The sequence below is a fragment of the Anomaloglossus baeobatrachus genome, chromosome 3 (assembly GCF_048569485.1).
Source record: "Anomaloglossus baeobatrachus isolate aAnoBae1 chromosome 3, aAnoBae1.hap1, whole genome shotgun sequence".
NCBI classification, from domain to species: Eukaryota; Metazoa; Chordata; class Amphibia; order Anura; family Aromobatidae; genus Anomaloglossus; species Anomaloglossus baeobatrachus.
In genome coordinates, this window is record NC_134355.1 from 58168698 (window position 1) to 58189222 (window position 20525).

General features: G+C 44.4%; 1 protein-coding gene across 1 annotated transcript in view; it reads right to left on the reverse strand.

Moving 5' to 3' along the window:
- PRKCE (protein kinase C epsilon) overlaps nucleotides 1-20525 on the reverse strand; it is a 616040-nt gene that overhangs the window by 31740 nt on the left and 563775 nt on the right. Inside the window, exon 14 of the mRNA XM_075339195.1 lies at nucleotides 12692-12838. Coding sequence (XP_075195310.1) covers nucleotides 12692-12838 — 147 coding nt within the window. The remainder of the gene's footprint in view (nucleotides 1-12691; nucleotides 12839-20525) is intronic.

A 20525-nucleotide genomic window follows, 5' to 3' on the forward strand; every position in this document is an offset into this window, starting at 1 on the left:
TACGGGAATTGGCAGAATACTACAGAGCACAATACTACAAGGATGAGCACAATATTACTGGGCACAATACTACAAGGATGGGCACAATACTACAAGGATTGGAACAATATTACTGGGCATAATACTACAGGGCACAAGGATGGGCACTATACTACTGGGCACATACTACAAGGATGAGCACCTTACTACAGGGAACACGGATGGGGACATTACTACAAGATTTTGGCTAAGATTACTATATGATGCTGCTAATTGTAAAACAATTACAAGAAGGTGATAAAATGTAAAAAAAAATAAAATCCTAAAGCATGACATTTTTTTTATTTACATTAAAAATGCTTTTCTGTATATAAACTTAACAAAAAAAGTGCACGTTTGTTATAATAAACAAGCGAAAAATGTTTACAAAAGTGATCCAAGATGTATAGAAAAAAAAACATGGATTCATTAAAAATGTTCACTTTGTCCTGCAAATAATGCGGCCCCCCTCGTTTTTTTTTTCTATATGCGGCCCATACACCCAGCTGAGTTTGAGACCCCTGGCCTAGCCGAACAATACAGTAATTGGCTATTTCCTGGTTAGGCCCATACTTTTTAAATAAAGTAGCAGTGCTCATGTTTGCTGTTTTACAGACAATAATACAAATTGCTATTAGTACCAGGAATCATTCAGTATCGTGTTGTATTGTTTGTTCTTGTACCAAATAAAGAATATTTAGGAGAACCAGGAGGACTAAGATGTCCAGTCCTTTACATGCCTTTCTATCGACAGCTGGTGAAATTAGGATTTCTCTTCTGGTTCAGAAATAATCAGTCTCAGGCGTGTCACAGTTGACAGTTCTGTGGTGTCCGGCTGTAGAAGGTCGCAGCACTTGGCTACACAAACTGCTTACTGACAATTCCTGCTGTGGTGTAAATGGTATCCTATTTATCTTCTCTGCTAGGGGTTAATCCTTTTCCTATTAGGACCCTGCAGATATCCTCAACTTTCAGTTGTTAATCATCATCACTTCCCCTGTGTCCTTAAATCACACATTTCCACTTGGTCTTTCCTGGTGATATAGTTATATTCCTACACAGGCCTTGAATACAAACATTCTGCTTGTATTCATCTGAAGAAAAATTGTTGTTTGTTGCTGTACCTCTCCCAGAGTCATCCTGGATGTAAGTTGATAGTAAACTTATTCCTGTGTGTGTTCCCTGTGTGTCGTTTAGAGCATAGTGGGGTTGACTAAGTGCTCATCCCTTCCGTTCCCTACCTAGGGCCCAGTTCAGGGTCAGCCTGGGGCAGGTATCCTGCTCGGCACATAGGTGTGGAACGTATCTAGGGTGGTCAGTGGAGCCAGGAGCCAGCGGTCGGTTTGGTCAGGGGCCACGCTCTCCCCCTTCCCTAGACACTGGGTTTCTCCCTTACCTTCCCTCACTTTTCACCGTTCGCTTGGTATTTCTCCATACCTAGCATAACATAATCAGAGTAGAAGATGAATTTATAGATTTTATAGAAGACATGAGAATAATAGCAGCAGCAGAGGACTAAAGTGCGAGTACCTATTTGATCATTGGACATAGTTTTGCATCTGACCTGGTCAGCAATGTAAGTGAGTGGGGACAAAAAACTTGATAGCCAATCAAATCATCAGAATGATGACAACAGTGGAAGAGGAATGTGTTGATCTTGTAGAAAACAGTGACCTGACCTCTATATTCAACCAATTTGGTATATAAATGTAAAATCAGTAATATCTAATATCTGCATAAAGCAGATTATATAATTTCCTCACATGTCATGGACGGATGTTTATAATAATTCTCAGCATTTCCCTCTAAGGATACATGAAGAATCTTGTTTTGTATGTGGGTAAGCAGACTGAGTGCCAATATGCAGAGGTGTGGAGGCAGTTGCGACACAATATAACATTAATTGCCACAAACATTGATGCTGACCCAGATTTTTTAGATTTCTGATCACGCGGCTCAATGGCTATAAGTAATGTAGGGTCTAGACGTAGCTGAAATGTGATGTACATTCCCTGCCCCGAAGTGTTACTACAATTACCTCTCCTTACATGTGGATGTTAGAGGGTTAATTGCCATATTAATTCTTCACATAACATAACACGTTTTTAACTTCTAACTGGTTTATGATTGTTGACTGTGACCAGCGGATGCTGCAACCATTTACTGGTTCGAATAAACTTTGTAAGAATTTGGAATTTGAGATTACAGTAAATAGTGACATCACTTTGGCTCAGATCTATCAATGGAACCCTGACCAGAAAAAAATATCAACAGACTATGAATAATTGAAGGGGGTGTGTGTTTTTTTAAAGTGACCTTAGTTACCATCTGAAAATGACAATATATTCATTGGTGGTTTGTGTGTTTCATTGCTGGCATATCGAGGCTGTAACTAAAGACCTATTGTCCCTCATCTTGGCTGCTCTTCTGAAATAATGTCCCCCAACCTGTCATAATGTCCCCCATCATTGAGCCATCCTGTAATAATGGCCTCCATCTTGTAATAATGTCCCTGTCCTGGGCCACATCCTGTAATAATGACCCCCATCTTATAGCAATGTGCCTGTCCTGGACTTCATCCTGTAATAATGACCCCCATCCTGTAACAAAGTCCCTGTCCTGGGCCCCCTCCTCTACTAATGACACCTATCTTGTAACAATGTGCCTGTCCTGGGCCCCATCCTGTAAAAATGACCCCCATCCTGTAACAATGTGCCTGTCCTGGGCCCCATCCTGTAAAAATGACCCCCATCCTGTAACAATGTGCCTGTCCTGGGTTCCATCCTATAATAATGACCCCCATCCTGTAACAATGTCTCTGTTCTGGGCCCTATCCTGTAATAATGACCCCCATCTTGTAACAATGTCTCTGTCCTATGCCCCATTCTGTAGTAATGACCCCCATCCTGTAACAATGTGCCTATCTTGGGCCCCATTCTGTAATAATGACCCCTGTCCTGGCCGCCATCCTGTAATTTGTTACTTGTCCTGTCTGACATCTTATAATATTGTTCCTTGTCCTAGCCCCCACCCTGTAATAATTTCCCACTGGTGATTGATCATTATACTGACCAAGCCACACACATTTTCAATGCCGTTCATGTTCACTGACACCGGACAATCAATATTTCTGGGAATATTATTCAAATGAAAGATCATTCATGGTTAAAGTGCCTTGAATGTGAAAAGTGCAAACATTACTGACTTAGTTTCATATGCTTATTGTGTGTAATCCGCTAAAATGATCGTTTGTTGTTAAATTTCACTTGACAAAATGTCGTTTTGATTTAAATGGTTCATTATCAACAACTAAAGTCTAATATCTATTGCTAAAGTCCTACTGTCTGTCAAAAGGAAATACCTTCGCATAGCAACCTGCACATTTTGATTTATCTCAATTGAAGCAAAATTGGTGCACATACAAGACTAAGGGGTACTTTGCACGTTGCGACATCGCTAGCCGATTGTAGCGATGCCGAGTGCGTTAGTCCCCGCCCCCGTCGCACATGTGATATTGATAGCTGCTGTAGTGAACATTATCACTACGGCAGCTTCACACGCACTTACCTGCCCTGCGACGTCGCTCTGGCCAGCGACCCGCCTCCTTCCTACGTCACACGACAGGCGGCCAATAGAAGCGGAGGGGTGGAGATGAGCAGGACATAAACATCCCATCCACCTCCTTGTTTCCTCATTGCAGGCGGGACGCAGGTAAGGAGATGTTCCTCGCTCCTGCGGCTTTATACACAGTGATGTGTGCTGCCGCAGGAATGAGGAACAACATCGTACCTGTCGCTGCAGCGAAATTATGGAAATGACCGACACTACACAGATCACCGATTTATGACGCTTTTGCGATCGTTTATCGGTGCTTCTAGGCTTTACACGTTGCGACGTCATTACCGGCGCCGGATGTGCGTCACTTTCGATTTGACCCCGACGAGATCGCAGTAGCGATGTCACAACGTGCAAACTACCCCTTAGGCCATGTGCACACATTGAGTGGTTGGAGAGTTTTTTACCTCAGTATCTGTTAAGACCATGTGTTGAGTATTTGGTGAGGTTTTTACCTCAGTATCTGTTAAGACCATGTGCACACGCTGAGTATTTGGTGAGTTTTTTACCTCAGTATTTTTAAGACATAATCAGGAGTGGGTGAAAAATACAGGAATGGTGCCTGTGTTTCTATTAGGGTAATTTTCCACTTGCGATTTCCCTGTGCGAGAGCGATCAGATAATACATCGGATTGTACTCGCATCAGTGTTAATCAATGGGGCAGTGTCCTCTTGCTTATTTTTCTTCGTCACGAATCGTGCTCTCGGTGCAATTGCAGGATGCTGCGTTTGGCAGCGAGTCCGACTCACGCACTCCCATACAAGCTTATGGGAGCGTTTAAAACATTGCACTGCACTCGCATGTTATGCAACTGCAGTGCGATATACGTAGAGACAGACAGCGGAGGAGATGGGAGAAAGTGCTCTCTCTGTCTTCTCCGAGGCTGTGATACGATCTCAAGATTGCATCACAGTTGCATGACCCTTGGCTGACGCACGCACGGAAGTGGTGCGCAAGTGGAAAAGAACCCTTATACTTATTTCTGATTGTTCCACTCCTGGTTTTGCCTTACAAATACTGAGTTAAAAAACTCACCAAATACTCAACGTGTGCATGTGGCCTAATGGGTCCAGGAAATTACCATATTTTTATGCCCTGTAGCACACAGAGTATTTGGTGAGTTTTACACCTCAGTATCTGTAAGGTCACATGCACATGTTGAGTATTTGGGGAGTTTTTTTACCTCAGCATTTGTAAGACAAAAACAGGACTGACACAATCAGAGGAAAAATATAATAGAAACATGGACACCATTTCTGCATTTTTTTACCCACTCCTGGCTTTGTATTACAAACAGTGAGGTAAAAAAAAACCTCACCAAATACTGAACTTGTGCACGTGGCCTTAAAGATACTGAGGTAAAAAAAAACCTCACCAAATACTCATCATGTGCATATGGCCTAACTTGCAATCCAATCTTTTTGAGTGAGTCTTTTCTCTTCATTAGCTTTTTAGATACTGGAACTCCCCATTACATTGTTCCACCAACTGTAAAAACCAAAGCTGAGGAGAGCAGAGAGATAAAGCTTTGCTCTCTCTTCCTATAATCCGGCTTGGCACATCTGCTGCCAAGGACGGATTACACTTGACAAGAGGCAGTGGGTAAAAAGTTTGACAGATAGAAGTGTGGCGCTCCTGAGGCTTCAGTCGCCACAGGGTACTTCACCTCACTTATGGTGCGGTACTCATCCTGGATGCAGAGGAGGTCGGTACCGGTTCCACCAGACACCATCTCACACACACAACCAGGTTGGCCTCCCCACTGGGGACCGGCTAGAGTTGGGTCTTAAGGCAGTCACCAAACATGGGGGGCTGACACTAGCGACAGGGACCGGTTGGGCAACAGCCACCAGGGGGAATTTGGAGCAACACAACAGTTAGAGAGTTCTCCAGCAGGAGAGGAAGAGAGCAGTCAGGTTTACCAGTGGTTCTGTTGGGACACAGGAGTCAATTTGGTCGCCGAGAGGAGAGCTTTATTGCTCCCTCGGGATCGGAGCAAAACAGGGTGCAGAATCCTAGGGCGGATTATACTTCAGGTTGTCCACCAAAATCTGCAGGCCAGGGGGATTGCACGTCCCTCCGGCCCCCACATTTCCTGGAGCAGAGTGCTATATAGGACCCAGGGTCGTGTTCCAAGGAAGGCCCCACAATGGACCCTTGGCACCTGCATATGGGACAGGAGTAAAACACTTTTCAAGAACCTGGGTCCCCAAGAGCTTCTGGTCACGGGGATCCAACACATCAAGCGCAAGGAGGAAGGGCCCACCATCCACTATACCGGTTCTGACCTTCAACGGATCAGGGATCGGCTGGGGCCCATCACGGCGGTGACCGGCATCTTCCCGGGTAAAACCAGAACTAATTAAAGAGAACCTTGAACCCTTTGGCGCCCGCCATTACTACTCCTCTCATCTTCCTCCCCGGGGCCCGCTCTGCCTGTGGGGAGCAGAAACATCTTAGCTGCTACTACCATCCGCCCCGGAGGACAGCGTACCGCAGGTGGCGTCACAAAAGCAAACCTCCATTATCCCCCCCTCCTTTATTGTACACCTCGGGGCCACAAAACCGGGCGAAAGGGCCATGCCCGTGACATCCCCAGACTCGACATCACCAGGCCCGGAAACGAGTAATTTAACCCTTGCCCCGTGGGTGCCACAGAAGCTACTTAGTAGCCGATAAGGAGTGATGTTTGAGAAATGAGAAAGCATAACTATTAAATAGTGAAATAAAGTTGTCTGAAAGTACAGTGATCATGATCATTTAAAGGGGTTGTACAGAGATAGATAAAGACAACACCGCACCGGAGGTTGAGTGTAGAATTGCTGCTTAGCATCATTCACTTTAATGGAGCGGAGTTGCAATACCCGTCACAATCCAGATGTGGCACTGTTTTCTTAAAGAAAAGGGTATTCTTTCTCTAAACCCCAAAATATATTTTTTACCAAAAAGTCTGAAATCAGAAAAAAAAAATACTACTTTTTTCTTTGCAGTAAGATGGCCATTCTTGATCATTAGTTGGGCAGCACGGTGGCTGGTGTCCTGGGTTTAAATCCCACCAAGGACAACATCTGGAAGGGCTTCTTATGGTTTCCCATCCACACTCCAAAGACATACTAATAGGGAATTTAGATTATGAGCTGCAATGGGGCCAGTGATGATAAAGTATGGAATAAGGTGATACTATATGAGCTATCATATAAACTTTGGCTGCTAAAATTGTAGACGTCTTTAATCAGCACCATCTTCATCTTCAACAACATCCGTACATAGATGATACCATGAAGCTCGCTGTGGTGGCGGGCTCTGGTTCCTCACACAATGCCTGCCTTCATGTGTAATTCACAGACTGTTGCATAAAGTACAATGTAAATGTAGAGTAAAGACTTTACATAGATGTTTCCAAAAAGCAAAATGCTTGTGCCAAGTACTCAAAACCTGGCCAAGTGGGCACGGCACATAAAAAGACAGCAGGTAATGCAGGTGTAAAATTCCAGCTATGCAAACATGTGTATACAGGCTTGCCATGTGCATAAGGCCCTAGTTAAAATGTTCCATCTTTAATTGCTGATTTCCCGAGAACGTGATATATTTTTATTATCGCTATTATAAACAGGTTCTAAATTTTGGCCCAAAAACAAGAACGCTTTACTTACCCGTTAAAGGGTTTTACCAACATTGGAAATTATCCACTCTCCATTGGGTAGACGATAACTTTTTGATTGCTGGAGGTCCGACCAGTGAAACCCCCACTGATCATGAGAATGAAGCTCTGAAGAGCCCGGTCTGAACGGAGCGTAGGTCAAAAATGATAATTTCAGCTAAATTCATTCTCAATGCGAGAGCTGGAGACAGCCGAGGGCTGCATGTGGCTATTTCTGAAGGTACTCGGCTATCTCCGGTGGCACCACCATAATTTTGGGATAGTAGCAGTCATTGTTGGTGGGATTACTTCTTCAAATGAACCATTTTTCAAGAATATTCATATCCCATTTACTATTGCTATAGCATGTTTTAGGGAAACATTGGGGGGTCTAATGTTAGGGTCCCTCACTGAAGTTGACTTACAGAAGGTCTACTATACTATAGGATTTAGAGCACATGTTCGAAGAAGTGTTTAGATCTCACTTTATGACCGAGTCCAATGATTTTTCAACCTGTCAAAAGCAAAATGCAATTAAAAGCAACATTAATCATACCCAAGGCATTTTGCCAGAGCAATCGCTGGCAGTGCCTACTCGAAACTGGCATGCTCTGGGCTGTTCTCATTTATGAACAACAGTGGAGAAGAGTGTAGAATATCAAGAGGATTAAGGGCACAATAATGGGAATATTTCATCATGTGCAGAGCACTTCTGATTATATCATCACAACAGGAATAATAACAAATTAACGGCCACTTGCACAGTTGAAACATGTTACATAAAGCAACAAAACAAACCATTGCCATGGAGAAGCTCCCCGATCCTGAGCAAGTCAAAGGAGGACACTGTCAAAATTTCTCTTGTGTTTTTGATATTTTAACATTTGTCCATGCTAAAAGAGAAGCTATGGATAAGCCCATCTCAAAATATCATACCATCGTCCCTTCCCAGCATCATAGGGAGGGTATAGGTGGATAATGCAGGCTCATGAGCTGAACCCGCTTTTCACAGAACTGATGCCAGCTGTTTTAAACAGCCAACAATTGCATCTGACAGAAGTGACGAATGCTAACTCTGTTCAACCAATGGCATGCAGGTAATTAACTATCCTATTCATGATGGTGCACACATGCGTTCAGCTCTCCAACCCTCATAGGTTGCCCAAAGGCTCCCACCATTGCTATCTTGATGTTTCTGTGAAGCCTGAGCCCGATAGTAGATTACAATTTGTACTATATTCTGTACTAGTATATACTCTGCAATACTATAGTAATGCAGCATATTGTACAAGCGATTGCAGGTTCAAACCACTTTGGGTGACAAAAAAAAATAAAATAAAAAGTAAACACACATACACACACACACACACACACACACACACACACACACACACACACACACACACACATTCCTTAATCAAGAAACACTAGTGCATGCCCTCATCTTCTCACGCCTTGACTACTGCAACCTCCTGCTCTGTGGACTCCCTTCTAACACTCTTGTACCCCTCCAATCTATCCTAAACTCTGCTGCTTGATTAATCCTCCTCTCCCCTCGCTATTCCCCGTCCTCTCCTCTATGCCAATCCCTTCACTGGCTTCCCACTGCACAAAGACTCCAGTTCAAAACCCTAACCATGACATACAAAGCCATGCACAACCTGTCTCCTCCCTACATCTGTGACCTTGTCTCTCTGTACCTACCTGCACGTAACCTCCAATTCTCGCAGGATCCCCTTCTTTACTCCTCTCTTATCTTGTCTTTCCACAATTGCATCCAAGATTTCTCTCGTGCCTCCCCTATACTCTGGAACTGTCTACTCCAGCATATCAGACCTACCGTGGAAAGCTTCAAATGAACCTGAAGACCCATCTCTTCCGAGAAGCCTACAACCTACAATACCCCCAGTCCAGTACACCACTGCGCAACCAGCTCTGTCCTCACCTGTTGTACCTTCACCCATCCCCTGTAGACTGTGAGCCCTCGCGGGCAGGGTCCTCTCTCCTCCTGTACCTTTCTGTATCTTGTATCGTTCATGATTATTGTACTTGTTTTTATGTATACCCTTTTGACTTGTAAAGCGCCATGGAATAAATGGCACTATAATAATAATAATATAGTGCCTCAGGAAAGTTTCTCCCCCCCCTCCACTTGGCATTTTTCGTGTTTTGCTACATCACAACCTGTAATTTCACTGTTTTGTTTTGAGAGTTTGCATCAGGTCATGTATAGAACATGCCTACTACTGTGAGGATTTGGTTTTCTTTTTATTGTGAAGCAAACAACAACGACAAAATAATTGAAAACTTCAGTGTGCATAACTATTCACCCCCCTAAAGTCAATACTTTGTAGAGCCTCATTTTGCGGCAATTACAGCTGTAAGTTGCTTCTCTATGAGCTGTCCACATGTTATCACTGGGGTTTTCGTCCATTCCTGAAGACAAAACTGCTCCAGCTCCTTTAAAGGGAACCTGTCACCAGATTTTTACCTATTAAACTAAAAGAATCACCTTCTGCAGCTCCTGGGCTGCATTCTATGAAAACTGTTACTTTAGCAGCTTTCTTTGGGTCATTGCCCTGTTGAAAGGTGAATCTCCATCCCAGTTTCAAATCACTGTCACACTTAAACAGGTTTTGCTCAAGAATATCTCTGTATTTCTTACCATCCATCTTCCCTTCAACTCGGACCATTTTCCCTGACCTAGCTGCCAAAAAACATCCCCACAGCATGATGCTGCCACCACCATGTTTCACTGTGGGGATGGTGTTCTTGGGGTGATGAGTTGTGGTGGTTTGGCGCCAGGCATAGTGTTTAGCTTGGTGGTCAAAAAGTTCAATTTTGGTCTCTGACCACAGCACCTTCCTCCATACATTTGAGAAGTCTCCCACATACTTGTCGTCAAAATCAAAATAAGGCTACCAAGATCTGGCTGTAAGTAAAGGCTTTTTCTGGCCACTCTTCCATAAAGGCCATCTCTATGGAGTGTATGGCTTATTGTGGTCGTATGGATAGATACTCCAGTCACTGCTTGGGAACTCTGCAGCTCCTTCAGGGTTACCTTTGGTCTCTGTTTTGCATCTCTGATTAATGAACTCCTTGCCCGGGCTGAGAGGTTTGGTGGTCGGCCCTCTATTGGTAGGCTTGTTGTGGTACCATGTTATTTCCATTTGATGATAACGGATTTGATAGTACTCCATTGATTACCATACATTGGGATATTTTTTTAGAACCCAATCCTTGTACAATGACTTGTACTTCACAACAACTTTGTACCAGACTTGTTTGGAGATCTCTTTGGTCTTCATGGTGTATGGTTAGCGGTGCCTCTTGGTTAATGGTGTTGCAACCTCTGTGGCCTTTCAGTAAAGGTGTGCATATACTATCAAACCACAGGACACTTAAGCGGGCTTTACACGCTACGATATTTCTAGCAATTGCTAGCAATATCGTACGCAAAAGCACCCGCCCCCGTCGTGCATGCGATATTGTGTGCTCGCTGCCGCAGCGAACATTGTCGCTACAGCAGCATCACACGCACTTATCTGGTCGGCGGCGTTGCTGTGACTGCCGAACAATCCCTCCCTCAAGGGGGAGGTGCCTTCGGCATCACGACAACGTCACCGCGACGTCACTAAGCGGCCGGCCAATCAAAGCGGAGGGGCGGAGATGAGCGGGACGAACATCCCGCCCACCTCCTTCCTTCCTCATTGCGGGCGGGACGCAGGTAAGGTGAGGTTCCTCGCTCCTGCGGTGTCACACACAGCGAGGTGTGCTGCCGCAGGAACGAGGAACAACATCTATAAACAACCATTAACAATTTTTGGTTTTAGGACGACCTCTCCATGGTGAACGATTTTCACCAGTTTGGAGGACATTTAAGGTCGCTGGTCAGTGTCACACGCTGCGATACCGTTAATGACGCCGGATGTGCGTCACTAACGACGTGACCCCGACGATAAAACATTAACGATATCGTAGCGTGTAAAGCCCCCTTTATGCTATGTGCCCACGGGACAATGTACCTGCAGATATATCCGCAAGTATGTCTGCAGGTTTCCTGCAGCAGCTCCCCGGAATCCGCAGCTATCCATGTCCCATAGGATAACATGGGGAGTGTCTGTACTTGCTAAAACCTGCGGATTTATCTAGAAAATCCAGATAAATCCGCAGGTTTTAGCGGCAAAATCCGCAGGTGCATAGTCCCATGGGCACATAGCCTAAGATTGCACACAGGTGGATTTCCTTTCACTAAGCATGTGACTTATTATCAGGGGCTTCATAGCAAAAGGGGTTAATACATATGCACATGGCAATGTTTATTTTATCCTATAAATGTATTTTTTGGCTATATTTTTCTCACTTCATTTCCCCAACTTAGATTATTTAGTGCTGATACATCACATGCAAATCAGATTGCGAAAATATGTCAACACAAAATGTTATGTAAAAAAATATGTAAAAAACTAAGGGGGTGAATACTTTCAAAAGTCACTGTAAGTAAATAAATATATTATATATAAATTATAATATATATTATAATATATATATAATATATATATATTTATCAGTAAATTAAAGTCCAATTTATCAATATATACAATAATTCTATCCATATTCGGTAGTAAACACCACAAAGAAAAAAAATTGAAGGTGTAATTTTCATTTTTTGGTCACTGTTCTTTGTGAAGAAACGCAACACAAAGCAGTTAAAATGTTGTATCTATCCCCAGAATGGTAAAGCAATAACTACAGCACATATTAACACTGCAGCCAATCACTGAGCTCTGTGCTTCTCTGATGTAGACAGCTGAAGCTGCTGAGCTAAGTGACTGGCTGCAGCGGTGATGTGCAGTATAGTCATATGCAGCAAGACCACAGAGTCTGGGGCAGCAGCTAAACATGGGAGTGGATGAGCACTATCTGATTTATTAATTTTACATGACGCTGGCCAAAAGTGGGGAGTAATGTGATAGTGGAAAACCGTACCTAATGGAATCATCCATCACCCACAGGTAGCAATGATTAAAGATATGTCTACCGCGTGGTTTACTCTTTAACAGGACTCCGTAGTCTACAGTAGTACGCTCTTCCATACTTTTTTTTGCAATGTATTGTCATATTGGGCAAGATGACTAATGGACCATTATCAAAACATCCAGCATGTACGTTGGCAGGATTAGCATCGCACATGCTAAAAGTAAACAGAAAACGCGAACAAGACCCAAGGGGCAACCCTAGTCCGCCATTTCTGGTATGGAAGTAGATACATCCACATGACAGCCCACGTGCCACCTATGGAAACTCCCCCCTCTGTATAACATACACACACATCTCCATACAAATACAGCTATAACATATTTCCGGCCACCCTTTGGTCCATACTGTCTATTACAGGCCGTTTTGCGTCTACTTACAATTCGTGGTTTAAATGGCGGCTTGATTTTCCTCTGCTCTAGAAGTACCCAGTCAATTTCTTTGAAGAACGGATGTTGTTTAATGGCTTCTTCTAGCCCCTGGGCCGGCACACATCCGAGCCTCTTGTTAGGATTCTTCGTCATAAACTATGGAAAGAAAACATTGCTGTGAATTGGTTTTCATGGTAAACTGTGGAGTATCGGTGCATAACTAGAATATAGGTATAGAAATTGTATTGCGGTATTTTTTCATGGTCGTTTTAGGTTATGGATCCATTACACTTGTGATGTACTTTTAAGGGGGCTTTACACGCTGCGACATCGCTAAGGCGGAGTCGTTGGGGTCACGGAATTTGTGACGCACATCCGGCCGCATTAGCGATGCCGTTGCGTGTGACACCGATGAGCAATTTTGCATCGTTGCAAAAACATGCAAAATCGCTCATCGGTGACATGAGGGTCCATTTTCGATAATCGTTACTGCAGCAGTAACGATGTAGTTCATCGCTCCTGCGGCAGCACACATCGGTATGTGTGACGCCGCAGGAACGAGGAAGCTCTCCTTACCTGCCTCCCGGCCGCTATGCGGAAGGAAGGAGGTGGGCGGGATGTTACGTCCCGCTCATCTCCGCCCCTCCGCTGCTATTGGGCGGCCGCTCAGTGACGTCGCTGTGACGCCGCACGGACCGCCCCCTTAGAAAGGAGGCGGTTCGCCGGTCACAGCGACGTCGCCGGGCAGGTATGTGTGACAGGTCTGGGCGATGTTGTGCGGCACGGGCAGCGATTTGCCCGTGTCGCACAACAGATGGGGGCGGGTACCCACACTACCGATATCGGGACCGATATCGCAGTGTGTAAAGTAGCCTTTAGGGGTACTTTGCACACTACGACATCGCAAGCCGATGCTTGCGATGCTGAGCGCGATAGTCCCCGTCCCCGTCGCAGCTGCAATATCTTGTGATAGCTGCCGTATTGAACATTATCGATTACGATTGTCACTGAGGTTACCCGCGGCCACCGCTGGATCCAGTGACAGCGGGTAACCTCAGTGACAGCTCAGCTGATCGCGCGGCTGTCTTCATTTGCTGCGTGGAGGTCACAGGAGCGGCGGTGTCTGCTGCAGCTCTGGTCACCTCCATGCAGCAGAGCTGGAAGCGACGCTGGAGCATCCTGGATTACGCCGGACATGGAGGGCTTTTTCGGGCTTATTAAAGTGGTGAACCAGGGTATATGTTTGTGTTTTTTATTTCTAATAAAGGATTTTTTCGGGTGTGTGTGTTTATTTACTGTCACTTACAGATTAATCATGGAAGGTATCTCGGGGAGACGCCTGACATGATTAATCTAGGATTTAGTGGCAGCTATGGGCTGCCAATAACTCCTTATTACCCCGATTTGCCAACGCACCAGGGCAAATCGGGAAGAGCCGGGTACAGTCCCAGAACTGTCGCATCTAATGTATGCGGCAATTCTGGGCGGCTGTTGGCTGATATTGTTAGGCTGGGGGGCTCCCCATAACATGGAGCTCCCCATCCTGAGAATACCAGCCTTCAGCCGTATGGCTTTATCTGGCTGGTTTTAAAATTGGGGGGGACCGCACGCCGGTTTTTTTAATTATTTAATTATTTATTTCACTGCACAGTATAGACACGCCCACCGGCTGCTGTGATTGGGTGCAGTGTGACACCTGTCACTCAGCGTGGGGGCGTGTCTCACTGCAACCAATCATAGGCGCCGGTGGGCGGGGAAAGCAGGGAATACGAGATTGTTTAATGAGCGGCCGGCTTTTTCAAAATAGTAAAAGCCGCCGGAGCAGTGAGAAAGCCGTGCAGCGCTGCGCCGGTGATCGGGGATCGGTGAGTATATGAGAGAGGGCTGCTCAATTCAGTCACTCAGGAGTTTAGCGGTCACCGGTGAGTCCTTCACAGGTGACCGCTAATCAGGACATGACACAGACAGAGCCGCAGCATGACAATGAAGTCGGGTGAAGTTAACCCGAGTTCATTCTGATCGTGCGGCTCTTTCTGTGTCTGCTGTCATCTGCCATTCAGCTCTGCTACATGGCTGTCTGTGTCTGCTGTCAGCGGCCATGTAGCAGAGCTGAATGGCAGATGACATAGTAAAAACGCATCCCTACACATTACACACGCTTGGTAAGTCAATAAATAAAAAAAAAAAGGGAGCACAATGCATTCGTCACGGAACACATGATCTAAAGGATCGCACACAAAATTGATCAATTTAACATAGACTACTAACGCTCGTGTGACAGCAAATGAACGACCTACGTCTGATCTCATTAGATCCCATATGCGACCTGGGCGTGTCACATCGCATACGAGATTGCACACCTAATTGTAAGGTGTAAAGCTGGCTTTACTTCATAGAATCAATCATAGAATCAGAGAATGGTAAAGTTGGAAGGGACCTCAAGCGCCATCGGGTCCAACCCCCTGTGAATGCAGCCTTTCCTAAATCAGCTCAACTTACTAGGTTGCTTGCTGTAGTTTAAATAAAATCAGTGTTTTGTCAGCCAGAGATTATCACTAGAAGACTAGCTGTCTCATGTCATGCAGTCCTTCTGCTCTGTACAACCCCACCCATACCACTGATTGGCAGCTTTCTGCCTATGCACAGTGTACACAAAAAGCTGTTATCCTTCCTGGACTTTTATTATATCTACAATAAAGAAATTGTTTTACTTGTGAAGGATTATCCTTCATCTTTCCATTGGGGTCTTACGTCCTAGCAAAGACGATTCCGTGCTCTGAGTATCCTGGGTGAAGATTGTAGTGAGCTGGACTTTTTTTAAGCCTGCTTTACACGTTGCAATTTCGCATACGATATCGTATGCGATTTGCAACGCCCCCATCGTATGTGTGGCACGTTCAATTTGTTGAACAAGCCGCACAAACGATTAACCCCCGTCACACGTACTTACCTACCATACGACCTCGATGTGGGCAGCGAACGTCCACTTCCTGGAGTGGGAGGGACATTCGGCGTCACATCCATGTCACGTGGCAGCCGGCCAATAGAAGCGGAGGGGCGGAGATGAGCGGGACGTAAACATCCAGCCCACCTCTTTCCTTCCGCATTGCCGGCGGAAGCCTCGGGACGCAGGTAAGATCTGTTCAATGTTCCTGGGGTGTCACACACTGCGATGTGTGCTGCCTCGGGAACATTGAACAACCTCACGTTCAATTCATGAGGAATGAACGATGTGTATGCGATGAACGGATTTTTGTTCAATCGCAATCGCACGTACTTGTCACACACTGCAATGTACCTTACGATGCCGGATGTGCGTCACTTACGACGTGACCCCGCCGACACATCGTAAGATACATTGCAGCGTGTAAAGCAAGCTTTACACACAAAAAGATGCCAATCAGTGGTGTGAGCGGGATTATATAAAGCTCAGCATTTAGTGAACTGCTAGCTCTGCAGCAGATAAAACAGTGATTTTATCAAAAGTGCAGCAAGCAGCCCAGCAAGTGACACATTGCTGGAATCAGGGTCTTGTGCTGCTCTCAGATTACATAGCACAAAACAGCTGACAGATTCCCTAAAAAATGTTCAGAAAAATCGAGAAGAAATATTAAAACAAGAAGAATAATTGAAACCTGCACTTTATAACACAAAGTTTGGCCGTGGCCCCGTGCAGACGTCACACCGAGATTCTGCTGAGCATCACTTCCTTGACCTGAACATTCCTTAGCAGGAAATGTCTACATCCTAAAAGGCGATGACAATTCTAGTAAATTCTGCTCTCACACTAACCTGGACCCAGCCTTGTATAAGTAACACCTCCGAGAAGACAGATCTGTAGAAACCCCTTGGGATGGAATGAGTGTATTGATTGATCGTTGTCCCATCGCATTTTAATGCAACCTACCAAATAATTGTTTTTATTTCCTCATAGACATCAAAGCCCTTTAGGCATGAAGCTAATTTACTGATTGCTTATCAATATGCAACTTATCAATAGACTCTGGAAGTCTTTCACCTCCTATTTTCCTACGTCATGATAGAACCAATGCAGAAGATTTTATGTTGCTGATGCATTGAGAGATTCTTTCCGAAAAATGCAACTTTGCATTGTAAAAAATCCACCTTAAATGACTTGTTTCTGGCTAAAGTCAGTCCGACCAGTGTCTGCTCGCACAATGTAAGGAAATCAAGTGTTCCAAGTCTAATCCCTTGTTAGCATTCTCCAGTAAACTGCACAGACGCCTCGGAGCTTCCGCAGCCTTTCCTGTGCAGCACAACAACATCACTGGCCTATGTGACTTGGATCACAGAGTGACCAGCTCCACGACTATTAATAATAGGGGACACAATGAATTTTCTAGGCTTGATTGTACAAGCTGAATTGTCTTTTCGTTCGTTTATTTATGTCGGAGATCATTTGACCAAATTCCTCCAACTCGTTGATCGTTAAGTCTTTCCTGACGTCTTCACTTGCACCATTTGTGAGGCTGGTTATGCCCTTACTGACATATCTGCCCCATATCATATATCATATCATATATTATACAATATGATCCGATGCTCAGATATAACGAGAGAATGAAGATCTCTGGATAAAACAATGACTTTATATTTCCCTGTAAAAGAGACCTGAAGATTACATTGTATTTTGGCTCATACCCAAACCCCAGGAGTCCTAAATATTCAATGACTTTAAATCCAGAAATAATCCCCCTGTTTACATGCTCTGTGCATCATTGCAATGTTATTCTGTCCACACCCTTCTTTCATCAGAGGTCATATTTACTTGTATAGAAAACCTTTCATTTTTCTTAAAGGGAATCTGTCACCATTATTTTGCTACCTAATTTGAGAGCAAAATAACATAGGAACAGGGGCTCTTATTCCAGCAGTGACTTGCTGTAGTTTTTATAAAATCACTGTTTTATCAGCAGGAGATTATCATTATAGCACTAGTAAACCTGCTGCCAGGTAGTCCAAACACGCCCCCTCCACTGATTTGTTTAGTGTACACAAAAAGCTGCCAATCAGTGGTGTGAATGGGATTATACAGCGCTCACCATTCAGAGAACTGGTAAAACTGCAGCAGATAAAACAGGGATTTTACTTAAAACTACAGCAAGGTGCCTAGTAAGAATACATCACTGGAATCAGGGTCTCTGCCCTTATCTCATGCTGCTCTCAAAGAGATTTCCTTCAAGAGGGTTTTCCCATCTCATATTGTGATGATACTTGCCATAACAGTAGTAGATTTCATCCTGAAGGGTTGCAGAATTGATTTCGTGTTATATCGCTATAATTATTTATCAGGCACTCTTTAAACCACAAGGGCACTAGGTAGATTGGAGAAGGCAAGGCTAAATTAAATGCTCCAGCATGCTTCACAGATACAGATAAAATACAACTTTTCTCGATCTTTAGGGCAGAGTCCACAAAATCAATGAGTCCTCCCTCTTCTTGTTATGTGATGTTCGGCTCTGCACGCACCTGGTGGCACAGCACCGTCAGACTGTGTTCACACCACAGAGCTTGACAAGCAACCTGAGGTTTCTGAATTACTCAGCCGGAGCCGGGCGTCAGCCGATTCAGGTTCACTGGCCTTCAGCCCTGCAGAAGTTCATTTCTGCAGACAGGTGAGCAGGAACTAAGAGCTCAGGTTGTTAGTTGCCACGTGCAGCTGTCTCCTCCCTATTTAAGGCACGGTTTTCTTCCTGTATGCGCCAAAGATATCTTCAGCATAAGCTCCAGCGATCCCGGTTTTGGTGGTTATCCTGTTTATGGTGATCTGTGTTGCGATTTTGAGCAGTGTGACCATTCGACCGTTGTGTGTTACTTTCTCCCCTTTTGTAGTTGTTCCCCTTTACACATATTGTCTCTCCTGTATGTTCTGAGTCAAGTTTGTACGAGTTTCTGTCCCTTGTCCATGTCGTTTGTGTGGTTTTGTCTTTGTGTTTTCCAGCTCCTCCCCAGCGGTGGGGGAGAGGGGGAGTAAGATCAGGGCTTGAGCAGGAGTCAGGGTCATACTGGGGGCTCGGACCTGGCTACTATCAAGACTACCTCTGAGATAAGGGACAGCGCAGGGACTCCAGTCTGAGGGACAGCCTAGGGGGCCCTGTCCTGTCATTACATACCCGGTGACACTTCCTCACACTTCCAGTGTCGATGTATCCATCTAATGATTTTGCCATCAGTGCTGTGATATTTTGCAAACATCACTGAATGACGTCACCAACACTAAGTGTGAGGAAGCGGGTGGATAAAAAGCGATGCAGATTCTGCCCTAAACAGATCGTAGATGAGGACAAGTTGTATTTTATCTGTTTTAGTGATATGCCACCGTTTTATGAGATGAGTAAACCCTTTTAGTTTATCAGGGAGATGTGTGAATATCTGGAATTTGACACATTTCTTGAATTTGGTCACCAGCATGTAAACATGTAGAATGGAGCAGCAAAGCACAAGTCTATTCAATGTTTGGCAGTCAGTTCTTAATGTTTTGATACTCTTGTGATGGACCCCCATCGATCGTATAAAGATTCCCTATTTGGGGGACAGATCATCAATGTTGTGGCTACACAAGCCTTTTTAAGGGTTTTTTAAAATTAATATTCAAAGAGAAAGTCTAATAATAAATAATAAATCTTTAAACAATTACATTAATTAATGCCAGGGGCAAAACGGGTAAAGCCAGGGTTCCATAACAAATGTTTGATTGGGAACCTTCCCGTCTCCCATCACCTGCAGATATCAAACAGGGGCAGCCCTGCATTAGGGCCATTCAAAAGATTGCTATGGTGTTCATTATATTCTTTATCATTTTTTACATATTTATAATTAATTAGACTTTATATTTACATACTATTCTAGGAGCTGCCAAATTAAAAGGACACAACATCCTATTACAACCTCTATATTAACAGTGCAGTTGGGATTATGACCTTTCTGGCAGCTGCAAAACCTTTAGGCTATGTGCGCACAGTGCGTTTTTGCGCGTTTTTCGGGTGCGTTTTTGGGCTCAAAACTGCATGACTTTGCTTCCCCAGCAAAGCCTATAGGGTGCTTTACACGCTGCAATATCGGTACCGATATCGCTAGCGAGCGTACCCGCCCCCGTCGGTTGTGCGTCACGGACAAATCGCTGCCCGTGGCGCACAACATCGCTTACACCCGTCACACGTACTTACCTGCCCTGCAACGTCGCTCTGGCCGGCGATCTGCCTCCTTTCTAAGGGGGCGGGTCGTGCGGCATCACAGCAACATCACACGGCAGCCGTCCAATAGAAGCGGAGGGGCGGAGATGAGCGGGCGGAAGATCTCGCCCACCTCCTTCCTTCCGCATTGCCGGTGGAGGCAGGTAAGGAGATGTTCGTCGCTCCGACGGTGTCACACATAGCAATTTGTGCTGCCGCAGGAACGAGGAACAACATCGTTACGTACGAGACGATTTTTGGTGTTTGCTGTAATATCGAGCTGTCTTTTATCTTCTGCCTCCTTATGACTCTGCTAACTCTGTCTCAGTCTACACAGCAAATTTAAAATGCACAAAACAGGAAATGTTAATATAATGTGTATGCGGTATGGCCTGCTATAAAAACTAGAATATTTAAATGCTTTTAAGGATCACTGTAAAAAAAATATTTATGATAAAATTACGCTCTTCTTTTTTTTTGATCTTTCCTTTTTTTCGTTTGTTATCTGTCTTACATTCTCTATTTTCCTTCCTTACTTTCTGATTTTGTTCTCTTAATTTCTTAATTTCTTCCTTTCTCGTTCTTACTTTCCGATTTATTATAAAATCATGCCTTTCTTTCTCTTTTTTTTGTATTTGTTTCTATTTCCC